The following is a 13,111-nucleotide window of genomic DNA, read 5'->3' as shown; positions in this document are numbered from 1 at the left end:
AGGGTAACATTCTTTATACATTTTTAACATATAATCCTTCAAAAGTTAATATGGAAAGAGTGAGGGTTTATTACACATTTCTTTTTTATATATATTTTACAAAAATACACAATTTTCGTTTATATATATTGATACTTGCACGAACATATGCAACTAAAATAAAATATGTATATAATTAATGGAAAAAAATCATAGGTTCGAATCTCCAACTCGAAAAAACTAGGTCTAGTGTAAAAGATATTTATCTCAAAATGGAGAATAAATATATCTTGAATATTGACATTTTATGTCGTACATTAATTAGCATAATTTAGACTAGGTTTGGTATCCACTTGATTTTGGAAAATTAAGTATATTTATCGCTCGATTTCTTTTCAACGATGGTTTAATCTTTTTAAATATAAAACACCAACTAATTTTTTTGTTTTCCAAAGAAGCCTTTATAAACTATTTTTAAATATAGTAAAACTTAATAATAAACTAAAATATTTTTTAAAAAAAATTAGATTTTATCAATGATATACACAGATATAGTTCTATTTCTGTCTATCAATATAACTGATAAAAACATATTAGTGTCTATCAATGTCTATCATTCATAGAATTTGAAATTTTGCTATTTATTTTATAAATAATTTATCAAATTTGTTATTTTTTACCATTCTTTTTTTAATTTTCAAAAATTTACTTGACTTTTAGAAACTAAATAATAAATTTAAGAAAAAAAATATATTTATTAACTTAATTTTCTAAAACTAAAAATACCATATAAAAGCTTAAATTTGTTTCTAATTATTATAAAATATGGAGATAAATGTAGCCCTAAAAAAAAATATTGAGAAACAATAAAACAATGAATTAATGGTGATGAAATCTGAAAAAAGAAAATAATTTAATTTTGGGTATTTATTTCCATGTCCATGGGATCCTCTAAATTTTAATGTGTAGGAATCTTAACAAGTGGGAATAGAAATGAATTAATTGGATGACCAAACCCCCATGTGAAAATGTGTCGGATAAATATAATATAATATAATGTGTGTGTGTGTGTATATATATATATATATATATTACTTATTTCTTTTGTTTTATTTTTTTTCTTTGGAATCTTTAAGGTTGTCCTTAATTTAAGGGAACAATCCTTTTAATTATATTCAATCTCTAAGAATACCAAATTTAGTCAATCATAACCAACCAATACCAATCAACAAAATTTGATACTAAATTTCCTAAAGAGTACTAAAAGGGAAAAGGACATCAACAAATAATGTAATGGACTGTTGAGTAAAAACACAAGTGAAGAATTTTGTTGACTTTTCCCTCTCATATTGCTTCTTTAATTATGTGGAGGACACAAACTTTACCTTAGAAAAAGAGAACGTGTGACGGTGTGAGTGTGCCAATGTTATTAAGACACTATGATAAGGCCGAAAATGTTACGGTCGTTTTGTGGGCTTAACCTCTACTCTTTCTCTTGAAGGTTGTTGAATGTCGTTTCTTATCAACCCTTCCTCTTGCTTTTGGTTACGTTTAACACAAATGGTCTCGACATGGGTATTAGATCAAATGCAACTCTGTTATTTCCTAATCGGCATATGTTTACCAACACATTGACGATTTCATTTGGAAAAATACATCATCATGTCTCCTTCAGAACGGTTTGGATCCTCTCGTACATTTTAGACCTTGCTTCAATTATTTGAACATAATTAAGTAAATAATAAAAATATATAATTATTGTCTCGATTTTCAGAATACCCACTCGTATAATCGTTAAAACTAAAAGAAATTACACTTACAATATATTTGATCAAATGGACCCAATGTTTTTCTTTTAATTATGTGACAATAAAATGTGAGTAAACTAGCCTTTTAATAAGCTGTTACCAAATAGAATTTTATTTTTCTCACAAAAGTCATAGAGAAAATTATATTCATTAAAAATGTTGGCCGGCGAAAATGGTGACCTACTAATCATCCCAATAATAATAATAATAAAAAAAAAAAGTAAATTAATTAATTTATTGATTCTTTAAAAAGAAAATTTGGTACAAAGGTAAATGTTAAAATATTGCTTTATTAAAATAATACAAAGGGTATTAATTAAACATATGTTGGAAGAAAGCACATACAATCACTAGATTAAACAAACTTATGCAAATTGTATATATTGACTTTTGAAAATATATATATATATATATAAAGTCAAGAAACTGAATTTAGACCATATACTCTCATACTTTGGATGTATTAAAGAAATTAATTATAGTTTTTTTCAAAAAAAAAAAAAAAGATATCAAGATTAATACAAAAATCATTTGATAAAAGAGAGTTTAATTTAGAATTATATATGTGTGTGTGTGTGTGTCCAAACTTGCTCCACCTCTCATACAACCTTAAAGAAATGAAATGGAATGGTAGTGTGTGTGTGTGTATATATCATAAAAGATCTATATTGAAAGGAAAAAATGAAGTAAATTAAACCATCAATTTGTGTAATTGAAATTTGAGAGAGAATCATTTTGTACATAGAAATAATGGAATGAAATTTAAAGTGCTTTAGAATCCAAATACTTGATCAGTAGAAGCATTCAAAAAAAGAAAATATTTTTTCTAGTAACTCTTGAGTATACACTAAATATAAATATAAGTTAAACTTGGTCTTACTTAGCAAGTGAATTAGTAGAAAATGAGGGAGAAATGTCATGTGAAAGGAAGAAAACTCAAATTTCTACAAAATGACATGTTTTTCTTTCAAAATACATGTTATTCATTAAGTATTAAATTGTTGAGGTCAAATATATTAATAGAGTGTTTGTGTTAAGGAGTTGCATAGTTATAAGAAGTAAGGATTTAAGAAATCTAGTAAAATGTGATCTCTTCGAATCTGCAGTGTAAGGAGTAGATAAGTTATGTAATTGATTTTTTATAATGATGAGACTAACAAACATTTTAGGCCGAAGAAGAAGAAGAAGTTACAAATCATTACTTCTCAACTACTACTTTCAAAATTCTTGAACCAAATACATTTCGAGAATTTGAATTTAAATATATATCAACGTAATGTCAACAAAAGTGGTAAGGATCGAAACAAACAAACAGAAGTAAACAAAAACATGAATATATATATATAAATGAATAAAGATTGATTTCACATGATGTAGGGAGTACTGGTCAACAATGTTGTGCCTAGATGGAGATGGGAAAACAAAAATGTACAATTGTATAGTAGATAGTACATTTGTACGTGCATGATGGTGTGATGATATATATGGCCATAGATTTCATTTCACAGCCCAAAAAAGTACAGTGCCAAACTCCAAAGAAAAGGTTTTAACCAATCAATCAATCACAGCAACCACTTTTCTACCTTCTTCCTACACACCCTATCTTTCACCTCCTTTCTCTCTCTCTCTCTCTCTCAAATCTTAATGCTATGTGACATCAACTTGCTCCTTACCACCAAAGCTTGACCAAACCTGTCAACTCCAACAAAAGAAATCATTCATAGAAAGATTAACTTATAAAATAGTTTGACAATAATGGTTTCCAAAAATCAATGCCAATATTATTATAGACCTTTCATAAACGTTTCCTAAACGTAGAAATACTGTTAAAATATTTAAACACAGTCTACGTATTTCTATGTCAATCTTGTTTTTTCAAACCTAATCCAAGCATCTTAGTCACTATCCGACGTTTCATGATACAGACACGATGTTGATTTTTTGTTGGACATTTTTAGAATTATTTCTACTGTGAAGGCAATTTGAAGGTGTTTATGAAAGGTTGGGGATATGCAACTTTTAGAAGAAAAAAAAAATTAACCATAGGCAAAACTCATCTCTGACCCCTTTTTGCATGGTTTGTTAATTAAACACTTGTTCTAACTCTATAAAGACATCAATCATTTAATTTAATAGTGATAAAGAAACTGATAGAACCATCATATATATTTACACTATCATTTCAGCTATAGTTACTATTTAATTAAGCAAAGTAATTAAAACATAGAAAAAGGCATAGAAACAGATGAATGAAGGTAAACAAAACCAAATTGTTAATGAAAAGTTCAGTTTTTTTCCCTGAGTAATGCAGAAAGGAAAATAAGGAAGTAGTGATGAGAATGATGTGGGAATCTTAAATTGAAAGGCACAAAGACAACCACATGGTCTCCAAACAAGTACTTTGAACCTTGAATTCAAGTGGGGAGCAAAAAATTTGTAGCACTAAGGATTGTGGGGTGTCCTATTTTAAGTATTAAAGCTGTTTTCCACATCTCATTTATAACCCTTTTGGTAGAGGCAAAATGGATCATTGCATCTTCATTGAATGGTGGTTGCTTTTCTTTCATTATTAAATGTCATCTCCAATTCACCCTTTCCAAAACCATGATCACACTCTAATTAGAAAATTTGTATGCAACTCTAACAAAAGTTTAGTCTTATACACATTTTTTGTTCTTGGTTTAATGCATTTTTAGCTAGATTTAGTTGAATAACTTAATTTTTTTTAGTGTTTTTAAGAATGAATTTGGTAGGGATTGGTAGGGTTTGTTCCACTTTTTTACTTTTATTACCTATTATTCAAGCTCGTTAGAATTTAAAATGGACTTACTAAGAGCCTCTCGAAAATGTCTAAGTAAACCTTAAAAAAATCATTCCGAACATGTTCTAATCTAATAACTATGTAAAATATTTTTTTTAAAGAAAAATCCTTTTACATTATTTTTTAACCTACGTAAGTGTTATGATTAACTTATGTACATCTACACGACAAACCTTCAGATCCTACTATATTTGGTGTCAAGAAAATTAAATTTTAGGTAGATACAACTTGACTGACCATACCCTTCTAGCCAATCCATGATGGATTTCATAATCTTATTATCAAAATAGTAAAATCAAACTGGACCACCAAAAAAATATAAGGGGGGCCATGTGTCTGAAAAAGGTGTAGAACAAAGGATTCCTAGTCACTCAATCTTTGAGAACAAAAACAAGAAAAATAGGGAAAGTAATGATGAAATAAGCTACACTAACCATCCAACTAAAACCTTTTTAATAACCAAAGAAATAAATGGTCACATTCGGTTTAGTGGAGCAACAAGGACACTAAATTCTAAAGAAACCACCACAACCAAAAGCAATAGTTGTTGTGCTATTTCTTTAGCCAAATCGTGGGGGCATTTCAAAATGTCAATTTAGTACAAAAACATTCAAAGTCAACGAATCCCGACCAAAATATCTATTAAAGAAATACTAATCAATAATCATTAATTCATTTAAGACTGACCTTCTTTTCCTTTCCTTCCAATCACACGATCATTTCTTTAACCTCTCCTTTGAACAATACTTTCATGGGCTAAAGCCCAAATGATGTACCTTCGTCAAAGCTAGCCCTTTCCCTTCCAAAGGCTGTTAAAAGAAATTTTAATTATTTATTTTAATACGATAGTTAACTAAACCCCTAATTTCAAGGGAAAAAATATATTTATCATTGAGTTATGTTCATTTGTTCAATCTACTAACATATTTTAATTCTAAACACCTTTTAGGCTATAATAATTAAATGTTTCATACTTTTAAAAGTCATTTCCTAAATACTACATGCCTACTTGTAATATCTATTTCAAAAACACTTTCATGGTACTATCAACATACCTCATTACCTAAGAGCTAGAGTGATAAATTACTTTCTAGTTTCTATGTAGTATCTTTAGAGGAGAGCTTCTTGATTAAATTTTCAGCGCGGGTCTAAATATCTTTTAAAGTTTTTATAACTGCTTTTAATCATATAACTAAACTTTGAAATTTCTTGAGTTCTAAAAAGTATTATCATCGGGAGTGAACATGAAGACCAAAATATCGAGCTGATCGATCAAACTGAAGTCGGTCGGTTGGTGTCAGTTTGAAAAAACTCGTTGATGATCAAGGTTAGTTTAAACATTTACTAAACTGGTCATAGTTGGTTTAGTGGCGATTTGGTCAGAAAACCAGACCAACAAAGCGAATGCACACCTCCACTAACCCACCAAGGTCCAACTACAAACAGTTACTAATTTACTCGTATGATTTCCATCAAAGGCGGAAAAACCAGCCAGGTTATTTAAGCAAGATTCAACTTTATATTTTATATATTTTATTTCTGTTATTTTTAATGATACTTTTCTTTTCTGATATCAACCACACGTGAGGCTGAAAATTTGAGCCTTTCATCTTTATGTCTAAGTTGGCTAATATTCAACTTTATACAAATATATAAAAAAAATAGGAAGAAAACAATGAACATTTTACCTTCTCTTCCACCTTCATTTTATAATGTCGACAACTTTCGGTGCACCTATCGTCTTTCCCTCCTAAGGATTTTGCTTTCGGTTCCTTCGCGTTATCCAATTGTCCATAAACAGCACGTCCTCCTGTAAAATTTTCTCGACAAACAAATCATTTCAAGAGAGACACACAACGTGTTCATAAACCATAGTCATGGATACATTTGATTATTTTAGCCCTTCCCTATGAAATCTAAAGAAAGTCAACAATAACATAACCATTCTTTAAGTCTGAGCAAAATCTCTTCCCTTGTTCAAAAAGTTGCTATATTACTCCCTCAGCTTTCATGAATGTTCCAAAACTACCATTGGTATAAAAGTCCTTGGGAGTTGCACATGGAAAGACTTGGAACTATGTACCACCAAGACCTAAATGATGAAGTAATTTAAATTTTCGTTCTAAGTCATTAACACTATTTCATGTCTCAATCTCCGTCCGAAATTCTAAAAAATTATACTCCTAACACATTTCTTAGATGCTTTAGAAAGTTTTAGAAAGTTCAAGTGCGATATTGCAACTTTCGAAAGCATAGGTATTTTTTTAAACAAGTGACAGAATTCAATGGTTTTTTTTAAATATAATTTGAACCTTTTTCCCCAAGTACTAGTCAAATATATCTCACTTCACTATGAAAATCGGGTTTGTGACCCTTAATCAAAACTAGAACTACGACTATTTGGTTAGGATATTCTATAGCTTGGGTACATTCTCTTGTCAATCAGCTCTCTTAAGTAAATGCCACTGCTAACAAGCTGTAGAGGGCAGTTGACTATCCTTCATGAGTGAAATGATCCCTGGTTCGAAGTCCTAAATTATGTATTTATATTTGAAGAGCGAAAGTGTCTAGCCCAAACGAAATGATGGAAACTTCTAGTATTAACTGGGACCAACAATTTTTCTCTCCAAAACAAGGTCACTGTGATGATAGGGTGATAATAACTACAACAATCAACAAAAATACTGGTCTTAAACGAAGGACCAACATCTATGGTATTGTCTGCTTAAAAAAAAACATTTATGGTATTGTGGGACTGGGACATGAAGAAAGAAAAGACCTTTGTAGGGAAATGAAAGATGTCTATGACTACTGATATGGTTCTTGCTTCTTGGTGTTTTGGAAAGAAGATATATTTCATACAATTGGGTAGGCTTTTGAAAAATCTAATGGGAGAGGGAAAGGAAACGAGAAGAAATTATGATTTGATGAATTACTTGAAGTTCCATTGACACGAGGGTGTGGTTTATCCTATTGTCCAGAGAATAAAAAGATATACACATAAAGACACTAGAGGGGTGTTTGGAGAGGTAGGATGTAATCAGGATTACTAGGAAGAGAGATGTTGGAATACCTGTCGAATCAAGGGTGGTAAAAAAATGTGATGGTAAAGTGTGAAAATGATGGAAAATGGGGTTTAGTTGAAAACTGCAGAAACAGAATTGAATTTTTAATAACAATTCGAGTTCAAAAGGCCCAATCCAAACATAAATCTTTTATTACATTACATTATATTCCAATACAATTATGGATGTCCAAACATCCTGTAGAACTGTCAAAAAAGTAAGAATGGAGCTCAACTACTCCCTTGTGCTTGAAACAGGTAATGATATGAACAGAGGGATGTCCATTTCTAGAAATTGAGAGCTTCTCTGGCTGGACAGTAAAGGGGTAAGGAAATCCGATCCCAAAAACTAGCCTAATGATGTTTATACAGAAATGTTACTTCCGAACTTAGAGGGGAAAAAGTGCATGTATTTAAGAAATCCAAACAAATTAAAAGCCATGCATAACTGTAATCCCAAAAGAGACACTTGGATCTCACTTACCTCTTATTCTGCAAACCAGCTGTTAATATTTTCCACATAGCAGCTCTATTAAACAAAGATTTTGACATTTCCAATGCCAACTTTCACTCTTCAGTGCAGATGAGATCATCCCTTCAGCAAGAGTACAGCACAATTCACAGTCCAAGGCTAACCTGTAAAATGTGGAAGGATGGAAAAGAAATTCAATAGTTGATCATTACAAAATCTACACGCACAAAATCAGGTTTGAAGAAAGGAATTACAGAGAGAACGTCGCACTTCTTCCACAAGCTTGACTTGCACCTTCTTCAACAGACATGAGATAAATGGCCTAAAAAATTTATATGAGAATACAACAATGGACCAATGGCCATATGACAGAATAATATCACCTCTTCCACCAAATGTACCAGTGTCAAGTGTCAAGAAAACATGAGAACCATTTCAAACGAAGATTTTATTAGATTAAGTTTCTACTAGATACCTGCCAATTCGAAGTTCAAGAGTTTCTGGAATAACACTTGGCGAAGGATTGCAGCCACACTTTTATCAAATTTGCTAGCCAATTCTATCATTCAAATAAAATTATTTTTCTCACTTGCAAGTTTGTCTAATTCTATTGTTCGAACAGATATAGAACTTGTTTAGTTAGTGTAACCTTGAGAGGTTTAGGACGTGATACAATATAGATAGCAGTTCAAAGAGATGAATCATTTAATGATTCAACTTCAATGCACTCACATCATTAAGATTAAACAATGAACCACATCCGTCGAAACAAACTTCAACACTGGAGATTGTTGCATGAGAGTTTTTAGTAAACATTTTACTTACGAAATCCCCCCCCCCCCCCCCTCCCAAAAAAAAAAAAAAAAAAAAAAGAGGTGATTTGAAGCTGTCAGTCAAAAATAATTATAAACTTTTTTGGGGGCAAAAATAAAATCATTATCCTATATATACCTTGCGTATGAGGGAATTATGGGATCAAACATGAAGATAAGGAATAACTAGGGGCTTCACTGGATTTGACAAACGTTAATTTCAAATATCTTCACTGCAAAGCAAGAGTATCGGTGACCGTCTCATATATACAACAAATATCGCTTTCATTTCGTTTAATGGAAATTTTTACTTCTCATGCCCATAGTGGACACACCTACGAACCTCCTAACTGTGTAGCTGAAACATGACAAAATTTGCCAGCGTTATTATCCTTTCTGACAAAAAAACAAACAGTAGAAATTATCCTTTTCAATTGTGTAGAGGTGTCTTGTTGTACTCCAAAAGAAGTAGGAAGATGATGATCTTCGGCAGAGCAAATGGGGGAATGTCTTGGCAAGTGACAAACCCCTTCATGTTCCTCAGTGAAAGCTTCAAGAATAAAACCCAAAGCAGCTATCTCCGTGCAAAAATCAAAGCTGGTGAATGGACCAACTCCATATAAAAAAGAATAGGTTTAGAGAAGACAATCCTATCTTCTTAAAGGTTCTAACTGAACTTCCATAGTTCCTGAAGGATGAGATTCTTTTCCTTCAATTGAAATAGTCGGACCCAAAAGATCAACAGAATCTTCATCATTACCTAGCACCCAATTGCTTCTGCCAATTGTTCTGTCCCTCCTCCGCTGCCTCTCCCGGTATTCCAAATAAATAGCCATCAATGCAATTATCATAAACCAACTAATCAGAGCCCAAATAAGCCCATGGACGTTTTCACTATCGTATCGATCACCTAGATGCTTCATTCCAGTGAACTGTGCTGCAATACCAATCCCAATCGCACATCTGCCTATAATGGCATGTGAATACTCCCATAAAATCCTTTTGGAGGAAGCCACCTCCCCATTGGCTGGTTTGTTAGGTCTGATGTATGCATTTACTGACTGCATACATGCTAAAAGTATAGCAGCAATCCCGAATTTAACATGTACTGAGCTGACATAAAAACCCCGAAGCTCAGCAACAGCAAAAAGAAGGCCAAGTAGGACAATTGACAAACCTGAATACTGCAAGTAAACGTGAATCTGAAACCATCCATCACCCTTCACGTGTTTCAAGTATCTAGCAGCCAATATCCCGCCAGGTAACAAAATACCCCAAGCAAGGAACATCATGAAACCATGAACAGCTAATACTGGTTGTAGATCCTGTTCGGCCTCTGCAGAACCACGCATAAGCAGCACCCGCATAGGCCTACTGCTCCGAGAAGAGTGCATATTTCTTTCGCTTAAATGTTCATCAACCCATTTAGCACCCATTGCCCATACAACCTTAAGTGGAGTGGTGGGATCGATTACATTTTTACACTCCGGTCCGTGACCTTGAGTACAGGATGGCTTTAAGGGACGGGTAAACTCCAGAGTAATGATACCACTCTCTGACTTGCATCTCACAAAAGTCAAATTCTCTTTTGTCGGATGTACATTTAAAGCTTCCCTTCCATCAATCCAGTAAGTACTGACTCTACCTTTACCAGTTTCATCCATCCAACCCACATAAGCGTAGCTATTAATCATTCCACTTCCAAATCCAATAGCAAGATAACCACTCTTTTTCTCACCACGAGCCGCAATAGTTATAGAATCCTCTGACAGCGTCCAAAAAAATGTAACTTGCTGGTCATCCAAAAGAACACTGTTGTTATACATGTCTGACAAACCACCATCCACAACCTGCACTTTCCAACCCATTTTTGGTTGGTAAATTGAGTGGTAAAAAACTTGGTCTGGAGTATTCCTATCAGGCTGCCAAGTTAATTCCATGGGGCTGGCTTGTACTCCTTCAGCTTCGGGTCCTCCTGCATAGATAGTCTCAGACATGTTCCTCAACGTTGCATTTCCACCGAGCAGGTCAGAAGTAATGTAGAGTGCAACATCATGTCCGGCTTGTATTGAGAACTTCACTGGCACTCCCCTCTCAACTCTCAGTAGAGGAGCCTCCTTCTTATTGATGTAGAGAACTTTTGCAGGGTTGGGAGGATTTGGATAATACAAAGCCGGACCACTTGTTACAACAAGAGGTGCATTTGCATCTGCTATTACAACATCTTGATCCTCGTTGTCTTCTGCAGCAAGCGGACCCAAGCAATCATTCACATGCTCTGAAACATTGAGAACCAGATGCCCATAAGTCCCGCCGTGATTCTGAGGAAGATAGAATGGCCGAATTGCATCAGGTGGTTTCATTGGTCCCATAGCCCAAATGACAGTCATATTTTCAGTATGATTAATAGGCATATCATACTTCCTATCAATAGTAACCAGAGGCCTTTGATACCGAAGGAACGATACCCCATCTCTCCTGTGCCCATAAATCAACTTAGTATTGTTCACCACAACAGGATCTGAACCTTCAAAAATTGTATCTGGGCAAACACCATGCACCGTACCATCCTTATTTATCATACACTCGCTGAGCTTTGTGATGTAGAAATCATCCACAAGCGGCACTCCGTCCTCCTTGAACCCCATCACAGCAACATCCGCCCCAATCATGAGATTAGAACTCTCACTCTGATTTGCCCACCCAAATGCCATGTAGTTTGTCATCGGTATTGCCGCCTCCAGCCCGATGTCAATCAACTTATCCTTGGTGTTCAATGTCCATCTAACCCTGTAGTTATCAGCCAAAACTTTGCAATTCTCAAACGTGGTGGGCTCAATATAAACAGGTTTCATCTCTTCCCCTGAATTACCACCTTCCGACGGAGATGGAGCCATGTTAGGACTACCCGCGGATCCATTTTCCGGTCTCTGTAGAACAACATGTCCAAAATCCGAAGCAGCAGGAAGGTCCCAGGCGGCAATAACTTGGATCTGATCCCATTTAACATTCTTCTTCAAACGCACAACGAATGAAGCATTTTTGTAAGTCTCATTAAGCTTTTGATCAGACACAACAAACCCAGACGTGAAATTAGTGAAATCAAGAGCGATCGCACCCCACCAGTGCACGTCGGTACCAGAAAGCATATCAAAATTCGAAACCCTAAAAGAACAATCATCAATTATCCTAAAGGAACCTCTAAGTTGATGCTGTACCATTTTAAATTCGGACTCAAAATCGACGAGAGGACTTGTTTTAGAACAACCAGATCCAGCATCCGCATAGCAACAAATAATCGAACATAAAAAGATAAAACACCCAACGAAAATGGGTGTGTGATGCATGAGGACGAGATTGGGATCCAAATCACCTTCTCTATCTCGCTAGGATCAGAAACACCACCCAGAATCTAGATTATACAATGTTTTTCTTTGTCGAAGTTGTGAAATAAAATGAATCAAAATTGTAGCATTACCAGAGATCTTGGGCGGTGATTAATGGAGTCCCGATCGGAAATTGAATTGAATTGACAAATTGGAAGAACTGAAGAATCAAGGACGGTTTCTTAGAGTGGGCATTGGACGGCTTTTTGCTGGACACGTTGATTTGGGTTAGTGCGTTAAGCAATAGCTACAAACTCAAGGATTGTGTACAAATAAATAAACAAATGGGAAATTTTTCCATTCATAGATCTTAGGCTTTATTTTATTTTGTTCGTCTAAGTTCAAGGAATTCTTTGTGGAATACAAAATGAGAATTTAATTTCACACTTTCTTCAAATAAGTTTTCTTAAAGCGATATCGTTAGATATAACTTCGTCAATATTGATCGATAGTATCATATCCCACTAGAAACGTGTTCCTTCCTCACGCGATAGTCCTAACGCTCTTAAATTCAGAACTTTAACTTAACTTCGTGTGAACATGCTATGCGATAGGAACATAATACTTCAAGTTAGAAATAACTTAACAAACTTAATTCGTTTCTTAACCTAATTTATTTCAGATGCAAAGCAAAAATTTTAGTAAATAATTTTAAAAATTTTGTTATTTACGGTAATTTTATGTTTTTAGAACAATTAAATGTGACTTTGAAAAAAAAAAATTGTTATAACTATTTTAGAATAGTTTCTCTCAGATTGTTTTGAAGAAT

General features: G+C 33.6%; 1 protein-coding gene across 3 annotated transcripts; it reads right to left on the bottom strand.

Annotated features, from left to right (window-relative positions):
- Positions 1-3,014: 3,014 nt before the first annotated feature.
- LOC103493758 (cytochrome b561, DM13 and DOMON domain-containing protein At5g54830) lies at positions 3,015-12,660 on the bottom strand. 3 transcript variants are annotated; one of them, XR_007822563.1, is made up of 6 exons: positions 12,435-12,658; positions 8,399-8,466; positions 8,157-8,308; positions 6,297-6,418; positions 5,296-5,417; positions 3,015-3,479 (listed from the first exon to the last, which is right to left on the bottom strand). XR_007822563.1 is itself a non-coding variant. In XM_051087807.1 (2 exons), exon 2 carries the CDS (start codon positions 12,301-12,303, stop codon positions 9,607-9,609), a length of 2,697 nt encoding a protein of 898 aa, XP_050943764.1. In that variant the 5' UTR covers positions 12,304-12,342; positions 12,435-12,612; the 3' UTR covers positions 9,133-9,606. The 3 variants fall into 3 exon arrangements, 1 of the variants encoding a protein (XP_050943764.1); XR_001763180.2 differs by having other exon boundaries at positions 6,297-8,308; positions 12,435-12,660; XM_051087807.1 differs by lacking the exons at positions 3,015-3,479; positions 5,296-5,417; positions 6,297-6,418; positions 8,157-8,308; positions 8,399-8,466 and adding an exon at positions 9,133-12,342 and having other exon boundaries at positions 12,435-12,612.
- Between the last annotated feature and the right edge of the window lie 451 nt (positions 12,661-13,111).

Source organism: Cucumis melo, chromosome 7 (genome assembly GCF_025177605.1).
Source record: "Cucumis melo cultivar AY chromosome 7, USDA_Cmelo_AY_1.0, whole genome shotgun sequence".
NCBI classification, from domain to species: Eukaryota; Viridiplantae; Streptophyta; class Magnoliopsida; order Cucurbitales; family Cucurbitaceae; genus Cucumis; species Cucumis melo.
This window is presented reverse-complemented; position numbering and strand designations above follow the sequence as displayed.

Bases quoted from the DNA above. Each gene is read 5' to 3' on its own strand.
- LOC103493758 (XM_051087807.1), bottom strand. From the start codon at position 12,303: ATGCATCACACACCCATTTTCGTTGGGTGTTTTATCTTTTTATGTTCG.